The following is a 23,401-nucleotide window of genomic DNA, read 5'->3' as shown; positions in this document are numbered from 1 at the left end:
TACCCCTAAAATAAAACAAAACACAGGAGGGGTTAAACAAATTAGAATCACCTAGTGTTTTCAGATCACTCATATTCTATAGATTCTGATAAGACTCCAAAGAAGCTACAAGCTCATCCCCATCCAACCATGGAGAAGCAGTGTCAGAGGGAACCACTGATTAGAATATATTCTCTCTCTCAAGTGTTCACAGAAAGAAAGGCCCGAGGATCACAAAGTCAGAAGAAAGGATATCTTTCAAAATGTCATTAATCTACCACATATCTGTGGCTATCAAAGCTGGAATACAGCATCAGAAGATTCACTGTAAATAGCCACAATCCAAAAGAAACCAAAACAGAAAAATAAAGAACATAATGAGGTAATAATTTCACTTTGGGTTATCCATAATAGTAACATGAACTAGGGTGATGATTATAACTTTTGATTACTGCTAAGAGGAATAAAAAAATAAAACTATGACAGCGATTCTCTGGCTTAGATAGAGATCAGTAACTAAGGAAATGGACAAAATGCTGTTCTTCTGCCAGCAGAGGGCTCACCACCTAAAGAAACAAAAGCAACAACCCGCCAGGGCCTATACCATCAATGCAGCAGTCTAGAGTACACAGTAATTTGAGTCAAATTCTTCACTTACCATTTGTTAGTCTATCAAATAGAAAGATATCAAAATTCCAATTTCCAACTTTTTCCAGCATACACTGAAATGAAAACCAAACATTCCTACTGTAATTTAATTTCAGTAACAGTCTGTCTCTTGCAGATAGCCCATAGAGAAGTTAGTGAAAATGGAAAGTGATCTAAGAAATGCTAACTATAATTTTCTTTTTAATCATGACATTTCCAGCTGACTCCAAAAACTATCCAAATGTATGCTTCATTTGGAAAACCAAATATTATTTTGCTTTCCAAGTAATGAATGTACAGGTAAGGTTAATGCTTCTTTCAACTCACTGCTATACTCCCATGAACTTTTCAAGAATTCTAATTTAATACCACGGAAGTGTGGTTCATACACTGCATGGGTCTAGAAACTAGATTTTAAAAGTCTAGTAAAAATAAGTTATAATAGCTGAGTACTTACAATATTCCATACTGTTAAAAGTGCTAGTTCACTCTTAATATTCGTATGAACACTATGAAGACGGCATTGTTTTCAATATTCATTTACAGATGGGGAAACAAGCTAAAAGTAACTGCCTTGAGCAGCTAGAAAGTAACAGAGCTGTGATCGAAAATCAGGTGGTCTAACTCTGAAAATGAGGCACTTGACATCTATTCTACACTATGCTTAAATTATTGGTTAGTCATTTTCTTAAAAAACACTCCCAAATGCAGGCATTTATTTATATTCTTTAACTATCCTTATACAATAAGTAATAGCATTTACTACATTTAAGTTGATGTGTATTTCAGTTAAACAAATAAATCCCTTAACAACCCCAAAATGAAATTGACTGAATTTTTTTAAACCATATATTTGTAACCTGAAACTTTTATGGAAAGTTCACCGTCATATATATTTATCAATAAACTGACATAAATAATACTAATATATTACCAGTAGAGACTATTTACATATCATACAATCATACACAGATCAATATTCTCATTTTAAAAAGCAGAACATGTAAATTTTTCAAATTTAAAGAAAGCACGAACACCTTCTATTAATTCCCTTCATCAAACTGGGAAGCAATCTTTTTGCTTTAATGTAATCATAAAGGAGATGCCTTTGCCCTATGTAGATACACACACTTGGGAAATCTGGCCTATAAATATTAAATCAAAAAATGATTTTAAAAACACTAGAAACATAAGATTATTAAAAAACCCTCATTTGGTCAAAACCAAGTTGCTCTGAGCTTCACCTTCATTAAGACATTTCTTTTAAACTGGGAAATAGAAAATAATGCTTATAATCACTGGGTTTAATTAGAAAACCTAAGGAATAGCACAGAGGACCACAGGGGCAGGGAGGGAAAACTGAATGGGAAGAAATCAGAAAGGGAGACAAACCACAAGAGACTCTGGACTCTGAGAGCCAAACCAAGGGTTATAGAAGGGAGGAGGGTGGAGGGATGGGGTAACCGGGTGATGGGTATTAAGGAGGGCACATGTGGAGATGAGCACTGGGTGTTATACACAACTAATGAATCGCTAATGATGTACTATATGCTGGATAACTGAACATGATAATAAAAAAAGAATTTTCTTAATGAAATAGGAATAAGATTAAAAAAAAAAAAGAAAGAAAAAACAAAACGTACAAATCCTCAAAATATCTCAGTGATGGAAGAGACTCTGAAAAGTAATTTGACTGGAAGTGGTGAGGCCTAACATCCTGTGCTGGGTATACCTCTAGCCAGGAGGCAACCTCAAACAGGTCTCTGATGCTCTTCAGGCCACAGAGTCCTTACCTACAGAATAGTCTAATTTAGTCTAATTTCTAGAACAGCTATAATATTCTTCTCAGAGTTAAGAATCTGTGTGATTGCACAGTTTAATGTCCTACTAAGCTACTTGTTAATGTTAAAATAAATGAAAACATTTTCACTGTTTTAGTAACTTACAGAAATTTCCCTTGCTCTGTAACACCTAGTTACAAAATGAACATGTGCTCTAAAGGAAAAAACCTGAAAAATGGGCTTAAGTGATTTTTGCATACAGAGAGAGGTTCTAATAATTCAATACTACATGGTGGGGAAGGCTTCATTAAACTTATCAAAAATTAATGTTTTCTTGAAAAAGCAGTACACACCTTGGCTTGTCCATTATAATCATCATCTAAAATGTTGAGAGAATTTGAAACAGTAGTACCACGAAAAAAGCGCGAAGATCTAAGATACCGTTGGAAACTTAGTAACCTTCTGATATTCCTTGCAGACACAGAAACTTCGATTTCAGATTGAGCTGAAATAAAAGAAGTAAAAGGTGAGTAAAGCAAGTCAAAACTGTGCATACACTATTTTTGTATCACCCCTTTCTAGTTATATATAAACAAAAATAACTCATTATACCACATTTCTAGGAGAGAAGAAATACTTTATATTTTCAAGTAAAGAACTAGGAATGAAGGGGTAAATGGTCAATTTTGACAGCACTTAGAAAGCTAATAATGAGTGTGGCTGGATTAATAATCAGGTTTTTTTTTTTTTTTAACTCTGAAGAATTATTCATTCCATTGCTTGAGTTTACTATATAAACTTTACTATATAAACTTTATGGAGCAGAAAGATAAAACCTTGTTTATCTATCCTTCATAGGGAGGAGCCAGGTCCCAAGTTGAATCCTAATGAGGTATCATTTCAAATACTAAGATAATTTTACTTAAGAGGAAAAGGAGATGGGCTGGAGAAATAAGTAATTTCTAATCTATAAGAGTTCTACAGCATAGGGACCAAAATCCTGTAAGATAGAAAAGCTCAAGAAGGAGCAAGTCTAACACAACCATTTTTTTCCCTCTAGTTTTAGAACAAACCAGAGTGTTTCCTTAACCAGAGGAAGTAATGGACTTGGGTTAAAAGCCACCTTCCAGGGAATACACATTATCTTCAAACTCTAGAATCAAACTAAATTCAGTGAAATGTTCATAATATAAAACACATGAAAATGGAGACTAATGATCAACAACTCATCTTAAAATAAACTTCATCTCCTTAGTCTGGAAGAAAAGGTATCATTCATGCTCCAGGTTCTAGCTCTCTTCAGATTTGACTCAGATTTGATTATAACTGCTTATTTACCTGTCTCCAATAAATGATGACCTCCAATGTAGGCAAGAACTATCTTCAGCTCTTTATTCCAAAGCCTAATAATAGCACCAGGTAGATATGTGAAAAATATACTGAATAAATGCATCCTATTTTTGAAATACCTGATGAGTTTTCAGATTCCCATATACTCACAGAAGCCAGAAATAAAATAATATACGTTGTTAAGTACATATTTCACAATGTATTCATTTTTCATTTCACCAAATCTAAAATAGAAAGTATCTACAACAACTGTGGAATCAAATTCCTGGTCTTTATCAATGTAACTTACAGTAAAAGGACTGGAACCAAAATGGTAAAACTATTAATATCAGGTGATAATGTCCAAGTAGAATTAGCAAGTTTGAGGAAATGAAGGTAGACTAAATTCTGTGAAAACAATGTTCCTAAGTGCTTTGCAAAAAGTTCCTCATTTAGTCCTTAGCAATCTCAAAAGATAAATATTATCCTTCACTTTACACATGAAAACACTGAATCAACAAGAGATTAAGTAACTCACCCAAGGTCACACAGCCAATACAGGATACAAGTGGATTTTAAAACACAGAACTGTTTGCTTATAAAGCCTATGTCCACACTATGACTCCTAAGTTTTATTATATCTTTACCATATTGTTTATTGGTTATTAATTGTAAAAATTTTGTGTATAAAATTATCTAAAACTGTTTACTTAGACAAAAGCATGCAGAAAAAGAAACAGAGGGGAAAGATGCTATTGTATAAGAATTTATGCCTGATATGATCCTTCTAGTCCTATTCTTAGAAAAGAGCGAATCTGGAAGTGACAGAGTTGAATGGTACGAATATATGGGGAGCAGATGAGATCTAATTAATACGATACTAGCACTACCATCTCTGTTTTCATAAGGCACCCTACAGTTTTAGAAAAGTGCATTCATATCAGCTATCCCATTCAGTAATCAGAATAATATGAAGATGACAAGGGTATCACCCCATTTTATAGTTACAACCTTAGAAACCAAAGTAGAAATGCAATACAATTAATCTGTGGGAGCTAAAGCACTTAGAAAATTCTAGAAAATGTTGCAGAATACATGTATTCTATCCATTATGGAAAAGTAACCTAAAAGAGTTCAAGGTCATGACCATGCCTTCATGAGCATTTCCTTCAATTTATCTTAAAAATCACACACAAAGGTAACAATTTTATCACTGGCAATTACATTGCATCCCAGTGCGCGTGTGTTTGCATGCATGTATACAGAAGTAACAGTAGCATCGCTGCTTTCAAATTCTATATGCAAATTCATGCACCCCAGAAATAAATGTGAGAATCTCTTTGGGAGGAGAGCTGCACAAGGACCAAAAAATTAATGAGCCTCATTTGAGGGGAAAACCCTAATAACTCAAAGCACTATGCTGAGTCCTCCTATCAACACAGCAGGATTCACAGTGTCAGTGGTTAAGACATCTGGGAGCCTGGTAGCCAGAGCCCTATTCACAAGATCACAGCTGTATGCACCTGCTCTACTCCTATTTTCTGGGTAATTTCTGACAAGTCACAACCTCTTACTGTCTCATTTTCCTTAACTGAAACAAAACAAAACAAACCAAAACAAAAAACTAAACATGGGGCGCCTGGGTGGCTCAGTAGGTTAAAGCCTCTGCCTTCGGCTCGGGTCATGATCCCAGGGTCCTGGGATCGAGCCCCACATCGGGCTCTCTGCTCTGCAGGGAGCCTGCTTCCTCCTCTCTCTCTCTCTCTGCCTGCCTCTCTGCCTACTTGTGAACTCTGTCTGTCAAATAAATAAATGAAATCTTTAAAAAACAAAACAAAACTAAACATAATTCATGTCTTCCTGTTTCCCAGAGTCCTAAAGTTGGTACACATTATCCAGAATTCTGGTTTGAACATACTGAGTTGAGAATGAATATTAGACACTGACTCAAGGGCAAATGCTCTCTCACAAGAGCCTAGCACCATCCAGCAAGACTAATCCCATAAATAACCTATACAAAGGATCAGAAACAGAGCTTCATTTAACGAAAGAACCAGACTTAACAAGTACTGAGTATTTCACAGACAATGTAAGAAAGGGGAGAAGCTGTCCAGATGAAACAGCAAATCACCCAAAGTGTTTTCTTTCTAGAAGGCCTGGGGAAGATTACTTAAGAAGATTACATTGTGGAAGACTGAAAATCCCATAAGATCCTCCAGAGACAGCAGCTAAAACTACCCCTAAGCTTTGCCTAAGACTTTATGTCGAACCAGAATTTGGGGGAGAAGGGAAGAGAACATTTGATTTTTCTATTAGGCTAGTTATTGAATATGTCATGCATTCACATATCTAAAAAATGGAAGAGGAAGCAAGATGGGACGAAGAAAAGCAGGGAAAGAATATGAGGAGGAGGGACGGAGGGAGAGAAGGCAAAAGGGAGAAAACACAGTGAAAAACCGAACCCTACCCAGTCATCCATGCAACTACGTCCTAAGCCCTCCTCCAAAGTGATAATCTTTTTCTTAAAGTATTCTGTGTACCTTTCCTGAGTTTGGTCAAATGTAAGAAACATTACATACTATTTCAAGTCTACTTTGTGTGACAATAATAAAGCCACACAGCTCTCTTTTGGTTACTATTTAGATGGAGTATCACTCCCATCCTTTTACTTTGAACCTCTTTGTTTCTTCATACCTAAAGCCAGTCCCTTCTATACAGCATATAGATGGACTCTGTGGGTTTTTTTAAAATTTAGTTTGCCAATCTCCACTTTTAAGTAGAATTTAATCTATTTACATTTAAGGTGATTATTGATAAAGAAGGATTTACTTCTGGCATTTTGATATTATTTTGGTATGTTTTTTTGTTCCTTAATTCATCAATTATTGCCTCTTTTTTTCATTTAGCTGGTATTTCGTAGTGTACCATTTTGACTCCTTCTTCTTTCCTTCTCTGTATATTTTTTAGCTCCATAGTATTATCTTGGGCATTACAATTAATGTCTTCAAGTTACAACAACCTAGTTTGCACAGTACCAACTTATTGTACAAACACTCCACTCCGATATTCTCCAACTGTTCCCTTTTACCTTGCTATTGTCACAGACTGCATCTTTACTGTGTAAGCACACACAGATTTATAAAAAAGTAACAAACCAGATGTACAATACTACTTTATATTTACCTATATAGTTACCCTAGCCGGTATTCTTTATTTCCTTTTATGGTTTCAGGTTATTCTCTAAGGTCCTTTCAGCTCATCCTGAAGGACTGCCTCCAGCATTTCTTATAGCACATGAAGGATAGTTTTGCCAGATAATTCTTGATGGCTAGCCCCCTCCTCCTTCAGGATTCTAAATATGTCATCTTACCTCCCCCTTCTGGCTTCCAACATTTCTATAATGAGAACAATCAGTTGTTAATTTTACTAAGGATCCCCTGTATGACAAATTGCTTCTCTTTTGCTGCTTTCATAATTCTGTCTTTGGGTTTCAACAATTTGACTATATTGTGTCTCAGTGTGGATCTCTGAGTTTATCCTGCTTGGAGTTCACTAAGCTTAGATGTATGTATTTCATGTCTTCAGATTTGGGAAGTTTTCCATCTTTTTTTTTTTCCCTTCAAATTCCTTTTCTGCTCCTTTCTTCTTCCTGCTACTGGGACTCCTAGATTCATACATTGGTACATATGATGATCTCCCACCAGTTTATTGGGCTCTGTTCATTTTTCTGTTTCTCAGTTTGAATCATTTCAATGGTCTTTAAGTTCACTGATCTCCTCTGTCTACTCAAATCCATTGTTGAATCCCTCTAGTGAATTTTTCATTTTCAGTCATTATGCTTTTTAGCCCCAGAATTTGTTAGGCTCCTTTTTGTAATTACTATCTACTGAGATTCTGGTTTGTTCAGACAATGTTTTCCCGAATTCCTTTAGTTCTTTGTCCATGGTTTGCTTTAAGCATTTATGATACTTGATTTAACATCTTTGACTAGCAATTCCTAAGTATGGGTTTCCTCAGGGGTGGCTTCTGTGAAATTCTCCCGTTGTATGTATGGGCCATACTCTCTGGTTTCTTCGTATATTTTATAGGGTTTTTGTTGTTGTTGTTGTTGTTGTTTTTTTTAGAAGACGATATTTTGACTATTATACTGGAAATCTATTCTCTTACTCCTCCAGTACTGCTTACTTTTGCTTGTTGTGGGCTGAAGCCATCTGTTTTGACATTTTCAAACTACTTTCACTTTTGCATATCTATTTGCCTTTGTGTGTTTCTTGTTGTGTGTGGTCACTGAAGTTCCTGATCCATTATCTCTGCAGTCATTGCCAACACAGTGACCCAACACAGATTTCCTTAAATGTGTGGCTCTAAAAGGAGGAGTGGAGGGGAGGAACAGATTCTTTAAATCTTCCAGTAGACACTGCTGGGTGAAACCTCTGCAGCTGAAAGGCTGAAATGAGGGCAAATATCTGTGCCTAGCACTCAGGGATCTGACAGACTGACTTAAACATAAAACTCCAAAGTTTTGGAGAACAAAGTCCCCAGTGCCTACCCTGGTTTCAGCAAGCCCCTCCAGGAATATAGGCCACTGTCCCCAAAGGCTAAAGGGCTGAGGAATGGGGAATGATCACTGTTTGTGCATGAACTGCCAAATAGCAGCTTATTCCTTCATCAAGTACTCCCAAGGTTCTTGTAAGTGTCCAAACAGGATCCAGAGACCTGAAATAGTAGACTCTGGTCTTTTTCTCCAGTTTAGTGGTTGCTTTGGTAGAGAGATAAACCCCTCGATCTTCCTACCCTGTCATTTTGAGTGAGATCTGCCCCTTTCTTTTAAAAGATGTGTTTTTCTTGGTCCTTTCTGGGAGTAGCTGCCCTAAACCAACTCTTCTGCTCAACCAAAGTTTGAAAGCGGGGGGAGAATCTGCATGGGAAGACTTATCTGTATAGCGACAACCAGTGTTAACAGTCTGGCACTCCAGATATTTTTCTATGAATCATTTTCTATATGCATGTGTATGTATAGTTTTTCTTTTATCCAAGACAATTCATAGTAATTTTTTACTTACAAATTCATGAACATCTTTTCAATAAGTAACATAAATACCATCATTACTTTTTTACTAGTTATATATTATTATAAAATTATTCTAAAGTATGAAATTATCATAATTAATCTTTTTGCTTTTTGGCTGTTTCTGACTTATTTTTCTTACAATTCTGTAATAAACATTCTTTTTTAAAAAAATACTTATTTATTTGACAGAGAGAAAGAGAGAAAGCACACAAGCAGGGGGAGTGGCAGGCGAGGGAGAGGAAGAAGAAGGCTCCCTACCAAGCAGGGAGCCCGACGCAGGGCCTGATCCCAGGACCCTGGGATCATGACCTGAGCCAAAGGCAGATGTTTAACCAACTAAGCCACCCAGGTACCGCACTGTGATACTAAATCTTTACACAAATCCTGGTTTGGAAAAAACCCTCAGAAGTAGAATAAGCACAAAGGAGCACATTTCAATGGCTTCTAAAACACACTGCCAAACTGGAGAATAAGTTTTCTAAAAGAAAATTAGAGAGGCTTCCAGAACTGTCCTAGGATAGCTTCCAAAATGTGATCTAAGAAAAGGCATCAGTGACTATAAATCAAGGATGAAGCATGATGATGTCATTTTAAGATGGAAATTTTTAGTTTCATCAGGTTTGCTCTCCTCCCATTCTTCTCCCTTGCACACACACATACACACACACAAATGGATTCACCATAATGATCAGACATAAAATTCTTATACTGAAACAAGAAAAGAGCACTACAGGGGAAAAAAAAAAGAATATCAAGTTAACCAAATGATAACTATAAATAGTTATCATTTAGGTATAAAAAAGGTTACATGGGGAACTAGAAACAAGAATGAGTGACTGTGAGAATTTGATTAGTACTCTTCACTCAGACAATTAACTAAAAAGCTCATCCTCTGACCATACCACATAAAATCTGACCCTACTACCAATACCGTCCTGAGCTTGTTCTGTGACTTGAGGCAGGCACTATTTATTTCACGGCAAAACACACAATAGATTAAAACCGTCTTTATTAAAGCCCAGCTTCCACCAGGCTAGGACTATTTATTTTAAGTCCCAGGCTTGTTCTAGTTTACATGGTTACCTACATTCCAATCCAGCTTAGAAAGCCAACAAGGCTCACTGAATTAATCAAGTTACTATTAAAGAGCTGTTAGCTCTGCTGGTTCTCTTCTAAAATATCACATTACCTCACTATGTGACCATGGACAAACTAATCAGCCTCCAAAAACTTAATGAGTGTTGTTACTAAATGTTCATGGGAGTTACTTCCAGCCAACCATTCTTAGAGTCTCTGGACCAAAAAACTGAAATGTGGGATAGGAAGCACATTTAGAAGCAATTTTCCCCCCTAATACTAGAAAGTAGACAGGAAATACAAGCAATAGGTCAAGGAAACAAAAGGGCTGGAGAATCACACACGTTGAGCAGTATTACTCCCGACAGTCCCAGACTCTCTTCTCTATCATCCAAGTTGCATGGCAAAGGATGTCACTGATACTTAGTTATTAGACAAAAATGTTTTTAACAAAAAGTCTTGGGATCTTGAGACTTGATCACTACTTGCTGTAATGGTCCACAAGAGGGAGCCCTGTAGTCACTGTATCTCCACCTTAAAGTCAACTTAGATGCATGCATGTAATCACGAATTATCTTGGAGATTATTTTTAAAATGTCTTTTAAATTCAGTTCCAACTCAAGCCTAGGACAATGTCGTGTTGAATGGTAATGGAATAAAAAACCTGGGGGCGCCTGGATTGCTCAGTGGGTTAAATAAAGCCTCTGTCTTTGGCTCAAGTCGTGATCTCAAGGTCCTGGGATCAAGCCCTGCATCAGGCTCTCTGCTCAGCGGGGAGCCTACTTCCCTTCCTTTCTCTCTGCCTGCCTCTCTGCCTACTTGTGATCTCTGTCAAATAAATAAATAAAATACCTTTAAAAAAAAAAAACCTGAATTCTATATTCTAATCTCCCTTTAATTTTCCTAAAAACACACACACACACAGAACCGTATCTGAAAGGCTAGTATTAATATTGAATAATTACATTTATCAATGTCTACGGGGAAACTTTGCTTGGAAGAATATTTACATTGAGCATGTGTGGACACATGGGGAAGAGCAAGGTGCATAAAGCCACGGTGAAGTCTTGTAGTAAACAGTACAGCAGAGTGGGTAAAACACATGGGCTTGAGAGTCACACACCTGAGTTCGAATCCCAGCTCTGCCACTTTTACTAGTTTTGTGACATTAGGAAAATTATTAAGGTCTTAACACTTTCCTCACTGTAAAATAGGCTTCATAGGACTGTTGTGAAAATTAAATGAGATAATACATGCAATACGTCTTTCTGGGAAAGAATAAACACTTCAACATTAATGGCTACAATTATCATACATATCAAATATTTTTTTACTTGAGGTATAACTGGTCTGTAACATTATTTTCAAGTTCAAATATTTTTAAACACATGACTTCACACTACTTATTTTAACAAAACCGAACTTATTCTTTGTGACAGCATAACTTCATCCTGAAGACCACTGTATACTTTTATATACTATCAAAATAAATGCTCATATTTAAAAGATTTCAATATGCGTATAATTTTATTACTTTATTTGTGTATGTAACTATGTGTCTGTATGTATGTATTTAAGTAGGCTCTATGCCCAGCGCAGAGCCCAATGTAGAGCTCTAACTCACAACCATGAGATCAAGGGTCAGATGCTCAACAAACTGAGCCACCCAGGCGCCCCCAATTTCCTTACTTTAAAATGAGTATATAAATAGCCCAAGCTTCAATACAAATAAAAGAAATAAACGTGCTACTCATAATCTAAAATCAGATCAATGTTAAGCTGTAAAATCAATATTCTTTCCCTTAAGCAATTCTTACAGTTTATGGAATGCAAAGTTCACTTGACAGGATTTGATATAATAATTAATATGAAACTCTTTTAAAGATTATTCTTATTATTGTTCTGGATTAGGCATTTCCATAGTAGGATATGTGATATGTTGGATCTCTTTTATGTTCAAACTCAGGACTTGAACATAGCTCCTTATTGATTACATTTTTAATTACCTTCTTAGTGAACTGAGAAAGAAAAGAAAGTACAAAAAGATTTAATGTGTGACATATAAAATAAAGCCTAAAGTTAAATCTTCTATTCTCCCAGTTCTTCCAAGCACAATTAGAATTAAAATACCATTAAATTGTATTAAGGCCCATTCCATATTAGTTCCCTAATTTGTGCTATGAAGTTCAAGAAGATAGCTAGAGGACAGAATATTCTATCAGTTTGGGACAAAGAAACAACAAAAATCAGTGGTTTTCAAATGTAGACATTTCACAAGCACCTGGAAACTAGGTAAATTTTTTTTTATAAGATTTTATTTATTTAACAGACAGATCACAAGTAGGCAGAGAGGCAGGCAGAGAGAGAGAGAGAGAGAGAGAGGAGGAAGCAGGCTCCCTGCTAAGCAGAGAGCCCGATGCAGAGCTCTATCCTAGGACCCCAAGATCATGATGACCTGAGCCGAAGGCAGAGGTTTTAACCCACTGAGCTACCCAGGCGCCCAAAACTAGGTAAATTTTTAAAAATACACAAACATGGGGCAGAGTGCTCTGTTTCCTAATTCAGTTCAACACAGCTGTGCTCCTCTCTACATGCACTGGTTCATAAAGGGATTCTTATAGGAAGTAGGATCATTCATGACAAAAAAGCAGGGGAAAAAAAGACATAAGATAATTGTTTCCTGTGATATCTCTGTGAAGTATTATAGATATGTTGTTTACATTACATATTATAGATATGATCTCAAGACAAATGGATGACTGGGAACCAACTAAAATTTAACAGAAACCCCAGACAAGATGTGACCTTAGTCTACAATACCACAGATTTAAGTAGAGGCTGGGATGCTATATTTGTAATGAGACCAAATTATAAGTGGTGAATAGCTACATTAGCAGATCAAACAAATAATGGCTGAAGAAAATATGGTTGTAAATAGTAAAGGTACTGGCCAGGTGGTTAATAGGAAAAAGACTGTAACAAAGAAAAAGTCATGGTTGAGGGAAACACCGAGCAACAACTTTTAAGCCTAAAGGGAAGATGTGGGAAAAGCTACCAAATAGCATAGCATCTACTCTTGTGTGTGAGTTGCTATACATTAAAGACTCAGGTAATCTAAGACAATAAAATCAGTAAGACACGGACTTTTAAACTCAAAATACACATAGAAACAGATGTTCTTTCTGATCATGTAACAGTATAAAACAAGTACTAAAGTCCGACACAGCCCTGTTAGGAAGACAGGAAACAATCCCAAATCAAACACACATGAGGATCTAAGAACAAGTTTAAGGAGTTTGTAGGTTTTCATAGCAAGTCGTTACAATAAAGATAAGAGAAGACATTTGGTTCAGCAGAATGGCAGCAACCAGCCTGAATTTGGTTCATAGTTTCAGATTATATTTAGGGAACGAAGTGGGACCCTATAAAACCTACCAGTGGAAGACAGTTTTAGACAACTTGATGCCAAGGAGCCAGACCCTGCCAGAGGCTAGGAACAAAGAGATGAGCAAGACTAAAAGCCTAGAAAACCTAAAAGCTTTTAGGCTACAATTTAAGTATCCTGACAAGTTCCCTTGCTGCCCTAGTAAGAGTGGAGTAAAGCGCTAAAACGAACACAAAGCTCTAGATAATGGGTAAAACACACATGGACTGGAACATTACCACATGCCAGAAGGAAAAGAAAATGGAAAGACCTGCATTTACGTGGACATGAAAAAAAAAAAAAACCTGTATGAAGAGCATATTCCTTGTATTACATCTTGTCTGATATTGGCAGAGAGAACATGCCTTCCAGTCTGGATGACGTCAGTAAGCTCTAGTGAATTCCATGAAAAGAATTAACTGCCAAGCTGGAAGCTTCTGTTACTATTTAATAATGATGCCAGAAATCTTTCAAAATACAAAGCAAAAAACCCCCAAACAAACTCAAAAAACCAAACCTCATCAGATTTTCTAAGTGCACACAGAGAGTTACAGCAGTTCTTGTACATTTTAAAGATACTAGTATTGGTTATTATATAAGCTAAAAATCATGTGTAACTAAAAGAATGATTCATTAATTCAGGTACATAAAACTTTAGAAGCAAACAAGAGATAAAGTGTGACAAAATGTCAACAGAGAATTCATTTCATCAGGTCCCATAAACTGAAGCCTCAAAATACTGTAACTCAACAGACCAGGTATTAGAAGACTATCTGTAGGAATATTTGGGGCTGTTAATCCAGCCTGCTGAAAGTAAGCCACTGTACTCAAAAGGAAGAAAGTGAAATGAGGAGTCTCCTGGTGGTCTCTAGAGTTGAGTGAAAGCAATAAACTGGAGAAAGCCTGGGGAGGAGAAGCCACATTAAGGAAGGACACTCAAGAGCACAGGAGCCCAGGGTAGGGAGACACAGCTCTGAGCACCTTGCCGTGTAAACTACTCTCCTGTGGGGCTCATGTCTCCATCAGCCCCTCACTCTCTAATCAAACAATTTTTTCTGCCCCCCACTTCAGCTTTTCCTCCCAGTGTGTTAATGATATATATCACTCAGTGTCACTAGGTGCCTCAAACGTAGACTTTTCACAACATAAAATCAGGAGACTACATAGGTTAAACTTAGTTGAATGAAGGACATCCAGAAGCAGTTTTTAAAAGCCAGAGGACCAGAAATCTGTACCTTCGTGAATATAATTCCCAGACACAGCAGGTCTGAGCGTTAGGGATCTTTTTACCTATTTTTAAAAATTATTTATTTATTTTTTTGACACAGAGAGAGAGAGAGAGAGAGCGAGAGCGAACGAGCACAAGCAGGAGTGGCAGACTCCCTGATGAGCAGGGAGCCTGATGCGGGACTAGATCCCAGGATGCTGGGATCGTGACCTGAGTTGAAGGTAGACTCTTGACCAACTGAGCCACCCAGGCACTCCAGGGATCTTTTAAAAATGGGATGAAAGCTTAAGTTTCTCAGTGGGTCTCAAGAAAGTGTTAATACCAACATTTTCATATATATGATACATATTACCTCTTGTTCTATAATGTAAAAGTTAGTAAGAACAAAAAACAAAGGTAAAAGAATGCTTCAGAAATTCCCTTCAGTGAGAAATGATACCTGGGAAAAATTTTTGATTTCTTGTCCCACAGAACCACAATAATACCTAATAAATGCACACAGAAGTTAGCATGAGCTGCCCACTAAAGCATCAGAGACAAAAGAGAAAAAGTAAAATCTGGTTAAGAATAAAGCTTCTATGCAATACATCCATTTCAGGAAAAACTTAAAGATATAGCAGAATTTACTGATTAAAGCAGAATCATTGCAACAAAGATGCCAGACTAATAACTCTGACTGCAGATTTATTCCAGATTTTTGGGAAACACTTCTTGGCAAAGAGGATTCGTGATCATCAAAATCCCTCCATCCTCTGTAGCAATGAATATAAGTAAGTTTTGAATCATCCTCCCAAAGTTTGGACTCTCTCAGTTCTGTAGGCACAACCACAGAACCAGTCTACTACCAGTTATTTAACGAATACATAATCTGAATAAAAACCCATCCTTTTTAATAAGCATATGATTACCAAACTTTCTATTTGGAAATCATTTCAAAATACAGATCTAAAATACAAAGAGTTGCAAACTAAATAGTACAAAGAATACCCTTTACTCAGATTTGTCACTGTTAACATTTTATTACATTGCTTTAACATTTGCACAGCATTGTGTGTGTGTATGTGTGTGTGTGTGTGTACACGATTCTCCTTCTGAACATCTGAGAGCAGGTTATAAACATTCTGGCTTTTTACTTCTAAATACTTCAGTCAATAATACCACAATTTAATGCATTTCCTATATAAACAAAGCCAAAATGAACATCTTTGGACGTCCATTAACATTTACATGTGATTATTCCCTTTGCATACATTTCTGGTGGTGAAATCAAAGGAAAAATCTGTTTAAAACTCTTGATGCAGACTGAGGAACTGCCCCCTAGAGCCCGTCACAATGTTACTATCACCAGCACTGGAACAGACAGTTAAACCTCCTAAATTTGACAGGAATTTGTCTGTTTAGAAGAAAGGCTGAGCACTCTTTCTGCATTTAAGGTAATTCTGTGTTGAACTGATTTTCTTCTGTTGTTTCTTTACACCCTTTCAGAAAGACTCAAAAGCCTATTGTGAAAATAAATTTATGGGCCTTAAGAGAAGATGGATTTATGATAAAAGACAATCCAAACAACAAAAACTCAAGGCAGAAAAACCTGTAATATCTACGCAATTTTCCCTAACTAGGCAGCTCTCTTGAGAAGTCACCTTGAGTTTGATCCCGGGTTTCGGCACCAAAAAAAAAAAAGAGAGAGACAGACAGAGAGAAGCCACATTGATATTGTAAACCTAACACTTTATTATAAACTGTATTATAAAAAATATTGATAGAAAAGCGCAATATTGCAGTGTAGATGTCTAATTTCCAGGTATATTCCAGCATTTAAATATTAGCACCTCACAGATAAAACACAGAGAACACAAAATTACTGACAAAAAACAGTATTAATTAATATGCTAATAGCATACTACATCTCTTTACCAATTGTGATGCATTTTCCCCTACTTCTTCAGCTTTCCCTCTCTTTAGAAAGACCCAAATTTGGGTACAGAGTACAGGACAGATTGCAAGAGAGAAATCTTAATGTTTAAGATAATGCCAGAATAATCCCAGACAGGGGTGATGAAGGTCTGAATCAAGCAGGAGAAGAGATAAAAGAGGACAGAGAGGAAAGAAGTATGGCAGTTATTTCCGGCTAGAGAATACATGGAATTTAATACAGACTGGATTTAAGCAACAGAAGAGCAGAAAGAAACAGGAATTTTACAACAGGGAAATTAAGAGTGACTTCAAGTTACAACCATAGAGATGCGCAGAAGAGGTGTTAAGGAGCTCTATATAGAGAGAATTCTAACTTTAATCAATTTAATACACATATCTAGAAGTTTGCAATCTGAACATCTAAAAACGATTTTAACTTGAGCTTGCAATGTTTTGTGCCACTGTGAAAAATAAGACGTTATTTTTAATTATATATATGGGAGAAGACACATTACTAAAGTCTTTCAAGTGCTTCAGTCCTTCTGAAGGTTTAAACTTATCCTGGAAAGCTACTTAAGGGTAGGTAAGGTGCCTTCCACCAAGTCTGCAGAAGAGAAGGTTCCTGGAGATGGCTCATGGGAGGTTTTAGTCATAGCAGCAGCATGTGCTCACTCAAATTAGATCACATTTCACAAAACATACTAGATTAAGATTTTTTCTTTTACAAATTCTGAGCTCTGCGATAAACAGTACCCACACTACCAGTAGGAAAAAATGATTCATTTTTTTCTATTAAAAAAAAAACCCTCCAAATTTTATTGTCTTAGCTTAGAGACACTGTTTTGCAGTAACTATAGAACCTATTCTAAAGTGAGCCAATTTTCCAACTACAACCCAGACTCTTAGACTTTTGTCACTTTTTGTAAACAATCAGTGTAATGAGGTCAAGAGTTATAAGATACCATATCACACGGTTCCTACAATGGGTCTAAATCACCAGATCCGGATCCAAGTCTAAGTCCCCAAATCCAACTTAATACCTTCAAGCCTGGTACTGCTTCATACTGTTTTCAACCATTCTATGTCATTAGGTTTCATTTTTTACCTAGTCTGAGCATCTTCATCTCTTAGAAGGAATATCTCATCCCTTTACCTTTATTACTATCATCAATATCTTTGGTCTGCTCTCATTTTGTCCTTCAGATGTTATATTACTTGCTCCTGGTTTTGTTATGATTTAGAAGGTACCCATCCTATTTTAATTCCACTAGAAAGTACTTCCAACAATTTGGTCATTTGTAACTTCCCTCTCCCAACAACATGTCCCACTATGTCCCTCATTTAAATTGACACTTTATAACAATTATATTTTTCAAATCCTCTATTTCATTAAATTCAGTGAACGGCAAGGGGTTATACTAAAGACTCCCAAGATAACGGTACCTTTCTATATAATACTGTCAATATTTAGACTTAACCTTTTTACTGATATCCCTATTCATAGCCAATCTTTGTATATTATAATATTTATAAGTAATTTTATTTAAGCTTTTCAATAATACATTCACATGAATCAATATTCAAAAGAGTCTACAACAAAAAATCTCTTTTTCTTTCATCTTCCCAAGCCACCCATTTCCTCCTAGAAGCAATGAATGTTATCAATGTATTGCTACAAAAAAACCCCACAAAACCTAGATATTAAATCATGCTTATGTTCCTCCCTGAAACAAACTCACTAAGGCTGGACTATTGTTCTTTTCATGCTACTGGAATCCTTTTGGCTAATATTTTTTGAATATTTTTTATAGACATTTATAGTAAGAGTATACTTGCTTCTTAAAAACAATCATCAGTCTTTTAAAGATCCCAAGAGAATATGCCTGCAAAACCTCTACACCTCATGATTTTAGAGAGGTAACTGTTCTGCAACTTTCTCAAACATGTTGCTCTTCCCAACTCCTTCACACTCTTTAAAATTACTGACGGCATCAAAGAGCTTTAGCTTATGTGAGTTACAGCTATTGATATTTACCATGATAGAAATCAAAACAAAATTTGTAAATACTTATCTGTCATTTCGCTTTAAAATACAATAATAGGACTTCGAGTTTCTGTATCCACATAAAAGAAACTTGGAAGCTGTTGCTCTGTTGTAACAATAGTAAAAAGTAAAAATCAACAACTCTTCTAATATTCACGAGAGGTGGAGGGCACAGGAAAAACCAATGCCCTCAAGAATGGAGAGACCAACAGATGATTAGAGACAGTAACAATTCACTAGAGCACAGACTCACAGAAATCTGGTTGGGAACTAATGCCAGGGTAGGGAAATGTGAACTATACTGATGAATTTCTGAAAGCCTGGTGCAGACAACTCTGAAATCCAGTCATGGGAGGCCCAACATTTTGTGAGATTTACTTCCAGTGGTCTAAGTTCTCATGGTAAATGTCTGCCAAAACTCACACAAGAATAAACAGACAATCTGAATAGGCCTGTATTTAAGAAATGGAGTCAATAATTAGTAACCTTCCAAAACAGAAAACATCAGGCCCAGATGGGTTCACTGGTAAAATCTGGTGAACCCTCAAGGAAGAAGTTATATCAATTCTCCACAATCCCTTTCAGAAAACTGAAAGAGAGGGAAGGAATACTTCTAATTCAATCTATGAGGCCAGCATTACTCCACTACTAAAACCAGGCACAGGTGTTTTAAGAAAAAGAAAAATACAGAGCAGTATCTCATGTGTATGGGTGCAAAAATCCTCAACAAAACATTAGCAAATCAAATCCAAAAAAGTATTAAAAGAATTATACACTATAACCATGTGGAATTTAACTCAAGCATGCAGGCCTGGTTCAACATTAAAAAATCAATTAAAGTAATCCAACAAGTCAACAGACTTAGAAAAAATTACACATGATCATACCAATAAATGCAAGAAAAAGCACTTGACAAAGTCCAACACTCGTTCTTGATTAAAAACTCTTAGTAAACTAGGAATATAGGGAATGTCCTCAACTTGATAAAGACTGTCTACAAAAAAAAAACCCACAACAAAAATACGTTGTGGTATTTTGGTGAGAATTAATGGTGAGAAACTTGAAAGTTTCCCACTAAGATTAGGTAGAAGGTAAGCATATCCCCTCTCACCATTCTTTTTAAAATCATATTAGAAATCCTAGCTAATGTAATAAGAAAGAAAATAAGACATAGGCAGATGGGGAAGGAAGAAAAAAACTTTTGCTCACAGATGACATGACTGTCTATATAGAAAATCTGAAAGAATAAACAAACAAAGAAACCTCTTAAAACTAATAAACAATTATAGCAAGATTGCAGGATACAGGTTAATAAAGAAAAGTCCATTGCTTTCTTATATACCAACAATAAACAAATGATATTTGAAATTAAAAACACAATACTATTTACATTAGCATCCCCCCAAAGTGAAATACTTAGATATAAATCTAATAAAATATGCATAAGATCTACATGAGGAAAACTACAAAACTGGGATGAAAGAAATCAAAAAAGAAGTAAATAAATGGAGATATTCCATGTTCATGGATAGGAAGACTCAATACTATCAACATGTCAGTTCTTCTCAACTTGATCCATAGTTTCAATGCAATCCCAATCAAAATCCCAGTAAGTTATCTTATGGATACCAATAAATTAATTCTAAAATTTATAAAAAGTGACAAAAGACCCGACTAGACAACTCATTACTGAAGGAGAAAAACTAAGCTAGAAGACTGAATTGACCCGACTTCCAGACTTACTATAAAGCTACAACGATGAAGAGTGTGGTATTGGCAAAAGAAGAGACAAAAAGATCGTAGAACAAAGTAAAAAGCCCAGAAATAAACCCACATAAATACAGCCAACTAATCTTTGCCAAAGGAGTAAAAGCAATACACTAGCAAACGCAGTCTCTTCAAACAAAAGGTGCTGGAACAACTGGACATCCACATGCAAAAAAATGAATCTAAACACAGACCATACACCCTTCACAAAAACTAATTCAAAATGGATCACAGACCTGTATGTATATGTATAAAAGACAAAACTAAAGAACTCCTAAGAAGATAACACAGGAGAAAATCTAGACAACCTTGGGTACTGAGATGCCTTTTTAGAACCAATATCAAAGACATGCATGATCCATGAAAGAAAATTGGTTTTAGATGGACTTCATTAAAACTAAAAACTTCTGCTCTGCAAAAGACAGTGCCAAGAGAATAAGAAGACAAGCCACAGAATGGAAGAAGATATTTGCAAAAGTCACATCTGATAAAGGACTGATATTCAAAGTGCACAAAGAACTCAAAATTCTACAAGAAAAACAATGATTTTAAAAAATGAGCCAAAACCTGAACAGACACCTCATCAAAGAAGATACACAGATGGCAAACAATCATGTGAAAAGATCACCTACAGGGAATTTTTAATTAAAATGAGATACCACTATGTACTTATTAGAATGGCTAAAATCCAGAACACACCACCAAATACTGATGTGAATACGGAGCAACAGAAATTCCCATTCATTACTGGTAGAAATACAAAAAGGTAGAGCCACTTTGGAAGACAGTTTTGCAGTTTCTTACAAAGCTAAACATACTTTTTGCCATATAATCCAGCAATCACACTCCTTGGTATTCACCCATAGAAGTCACATCCACACAAAACCCCACACATGGATGTTTGTAGCAGCTTTATTCATAAGTGACAAAACCTGGAAGCAACCAAGAGGTCTTTCAGTAGGTGAAAGGATAAATAAGCTGTGGTACATCCAGACAATGGAATATTATTCAGTGTTAAAAAGAAATAAGCTATCAAGTCATGAAAAGATTACGTGTAACCTAAATAGCATATTATCCATGTGAAAAAAGCCAATCTGAGAAGGCCACTAACAGTATGATTCCAACTATATGACATTCTGGAAAAGGCAAAGCTATGGATAAAGTAAAAAGATCAGTAGTTGCCAATGGCTGGGAAAAGGGGGGATGAATAAGTGGAGCATAAAGGATTTTTAGGGAAGTGAAAATACTCTATATGCTGTAACAATGGATACATGTTATTATATATTTGTCCAAGCCCACTGAACATACAACACCTGGAATGAATCCTAATGTAAACTATGGACTTTGGGTGATTATGATGTGTCAATGTACGTTCATCAATTATAACAAACATATCAGTCTTGTGATGTTGACAGTAGAGGAGACTATGCATTCGTGGTGTGAGGATATGTGGGAAATCTCTGTACTTCCTCTCAAATTTGCTTTCAATCTAAAAATGCTCTAAAAAATAGGTTTTTTAAAAAAAAACATAATAAACCCATGTTAACATAAACAACATTTTTACTTGAAAATAGTATTTTCCTAAACACAAATTAATAAGAGTAAGCACAGTGGTCTATTTTTATTCTTTAATTTCCCTTGTATCTGTAAGGATTCCTCCTTGCGTCTGCTTAGTTTTTAAGTATTCATATTCACTTTATTTAATCCATTAAGTCAGCCAGCAGTTTATCTACTTTGTTGTAAAGAACCAGTTCTTAGTTTATTTTTATTTTAGTTTCTTAACTCATTAATTTCTGGTTTTAATCTTTACTAATTGCTCTCTTCATCTCTTTTTAGGTGTACTTTCTTGTTCTAACTTCTTGAACTTGTCTATTTAATGCACTTGTTTCACTTTCTCATTTATTAACATAAATATTTTTAAAGCTATGAATTTTCCTGTAAGCACTGCTTTATAACTGAATTTTGCCTGAATTTTCACAGGTTTTTATATGTAGTCTTCATCACTTTTTAAAGGTCTGCAGTCAATTTCCATCGCCTCTTTGACTCAAGAAGTATTTATTTCAGAACTTACAAATTTCCAGGTGTTTTCCATTGTTTTCTAGCCTTGGCTATTAATTTCCAGCTTTAGTGATCCCACTTCCCCTGTCAGCTGCCTCACTTTTTCCTTTTCTTTGCAGCAAAAGTCTCTAAAGGAGTTATCTGTACTGGCTACATGTATCTTCTTGTTCTCTTAAATTCATTTAATCATAAGGTTTCCCCCACCACCACCTCCATATCACTAAATCAATTCTTACTCCTCATATTATCTGACTTACCAGTACAAGATGGAAAACTAAATACACCCAAATTTGATTTTTTCACGTATCATGTGAATAATGGGTCAAGATTCATTTTTTTTCCCCCACATGGGTAGCCAGTTGATTCAGCACCATTTATTTAAAAGATAATCTTTTCCATGCTGCATTACCGTATTTGTCACCAATCAAACACCCACAATATGTGTGAATCTGTTTCTGAACTTTATTTTACAGTGTTTTATTATCCTATTTGTCAGGCTTTGAACCAATATCACCCCAGTTCAAAATTATAACTATAGTTTATAATAAGACTTTATATCTGGGAGGAATAACTTTTTTATTTTTATTTTTTTTAAGTAGGCTCTATGCTCAGCATGCAGCTTGAACTCATGACCCTGGGATTAAGACCTGAGCTGAGATCAAGAGTCAAACATTTAATTGACTGAACCACCTGGGGCACCCCTGGGAGGAACAAATTTTGCAACATGGTTCTTATTATTTTTCTGATTGTCTTGACTAAAATTTGGGCTTGCCCTTTCTTCCTCCTTTTCTTCCTTCCTCCTTCCTTTCCTCTTCCTTCCCTCCTTCCTCTCTTTTCTTAAGATTTTATTTAGATGTTTTTTTGTTTTTTTTTTTTAAGTGATCTCTAAACCCAAACCAGGGCTCAAACTCACAACCCTAAGATCAAGGGTCACATGCTCCACTGACTAAGCTAGCCAGGCTCCCCTAGGCTTTTTCAATTTTTATATAGGTTTTACAATCAGTGTGTCAATCCTACCAAAGGGGGAAAAAAAACCTACTGGGATTTTTACTACGATTTCACTAAACCTATAGGTCAATTC

General features: G+C 35.9%; 1 protein-coding gene across 2 annotated transcripts in view; it reads right to left on the bottom strand.

Annotated features, from left to right (window-relative positions):
• LOC111155366 (phosphodiesterase 7A) overlaps nt 1-23,401 on the bottom strand; it is a 112,214-nt gene that overhangs the window by 24,686 nt on the left and 64,127 nt on the right. For both annotated transcript variants that reach the window (XM_022515510.1, XM_022515511.1), the window contains exons 4-5: nt 2,762-2,913; nt 638-701 (exon numbers count right to left, since the gene is read on the bottom strand). In XM_022515510.1, coding sequence (XP_022371218.1) covers nt 638-701; nt 2,762-2,913 — 216 coding nt within the window. The remainder of the gene's footprint in view (nt 1-637; nt 702-2,761; nt 2,914-23,401) is intronic.

Source organism: Enhydra lutris, unplaced genomic scaffold (genome assembly GCF_002288905.1).
Source record: "Enhydra lutris kenyoni isolate GAN:26980312 unplaced genomic scaffold, ASM228890v2 scaffoldscaffold41, whole genome shotgun sequence".
In the NCBI taxonomy this organism is placed as follows: Eukaryota; Metazoa; Chordata; class Mammalia; order Carnivora; family Mustelidae; genus Enhydra; species Enhydra lutris.
The sequence above is the reverse complement of the archived record's forward strand: the minus strand, read 5'-3'. Positions and strand labels throughout refer to the sequence as shown.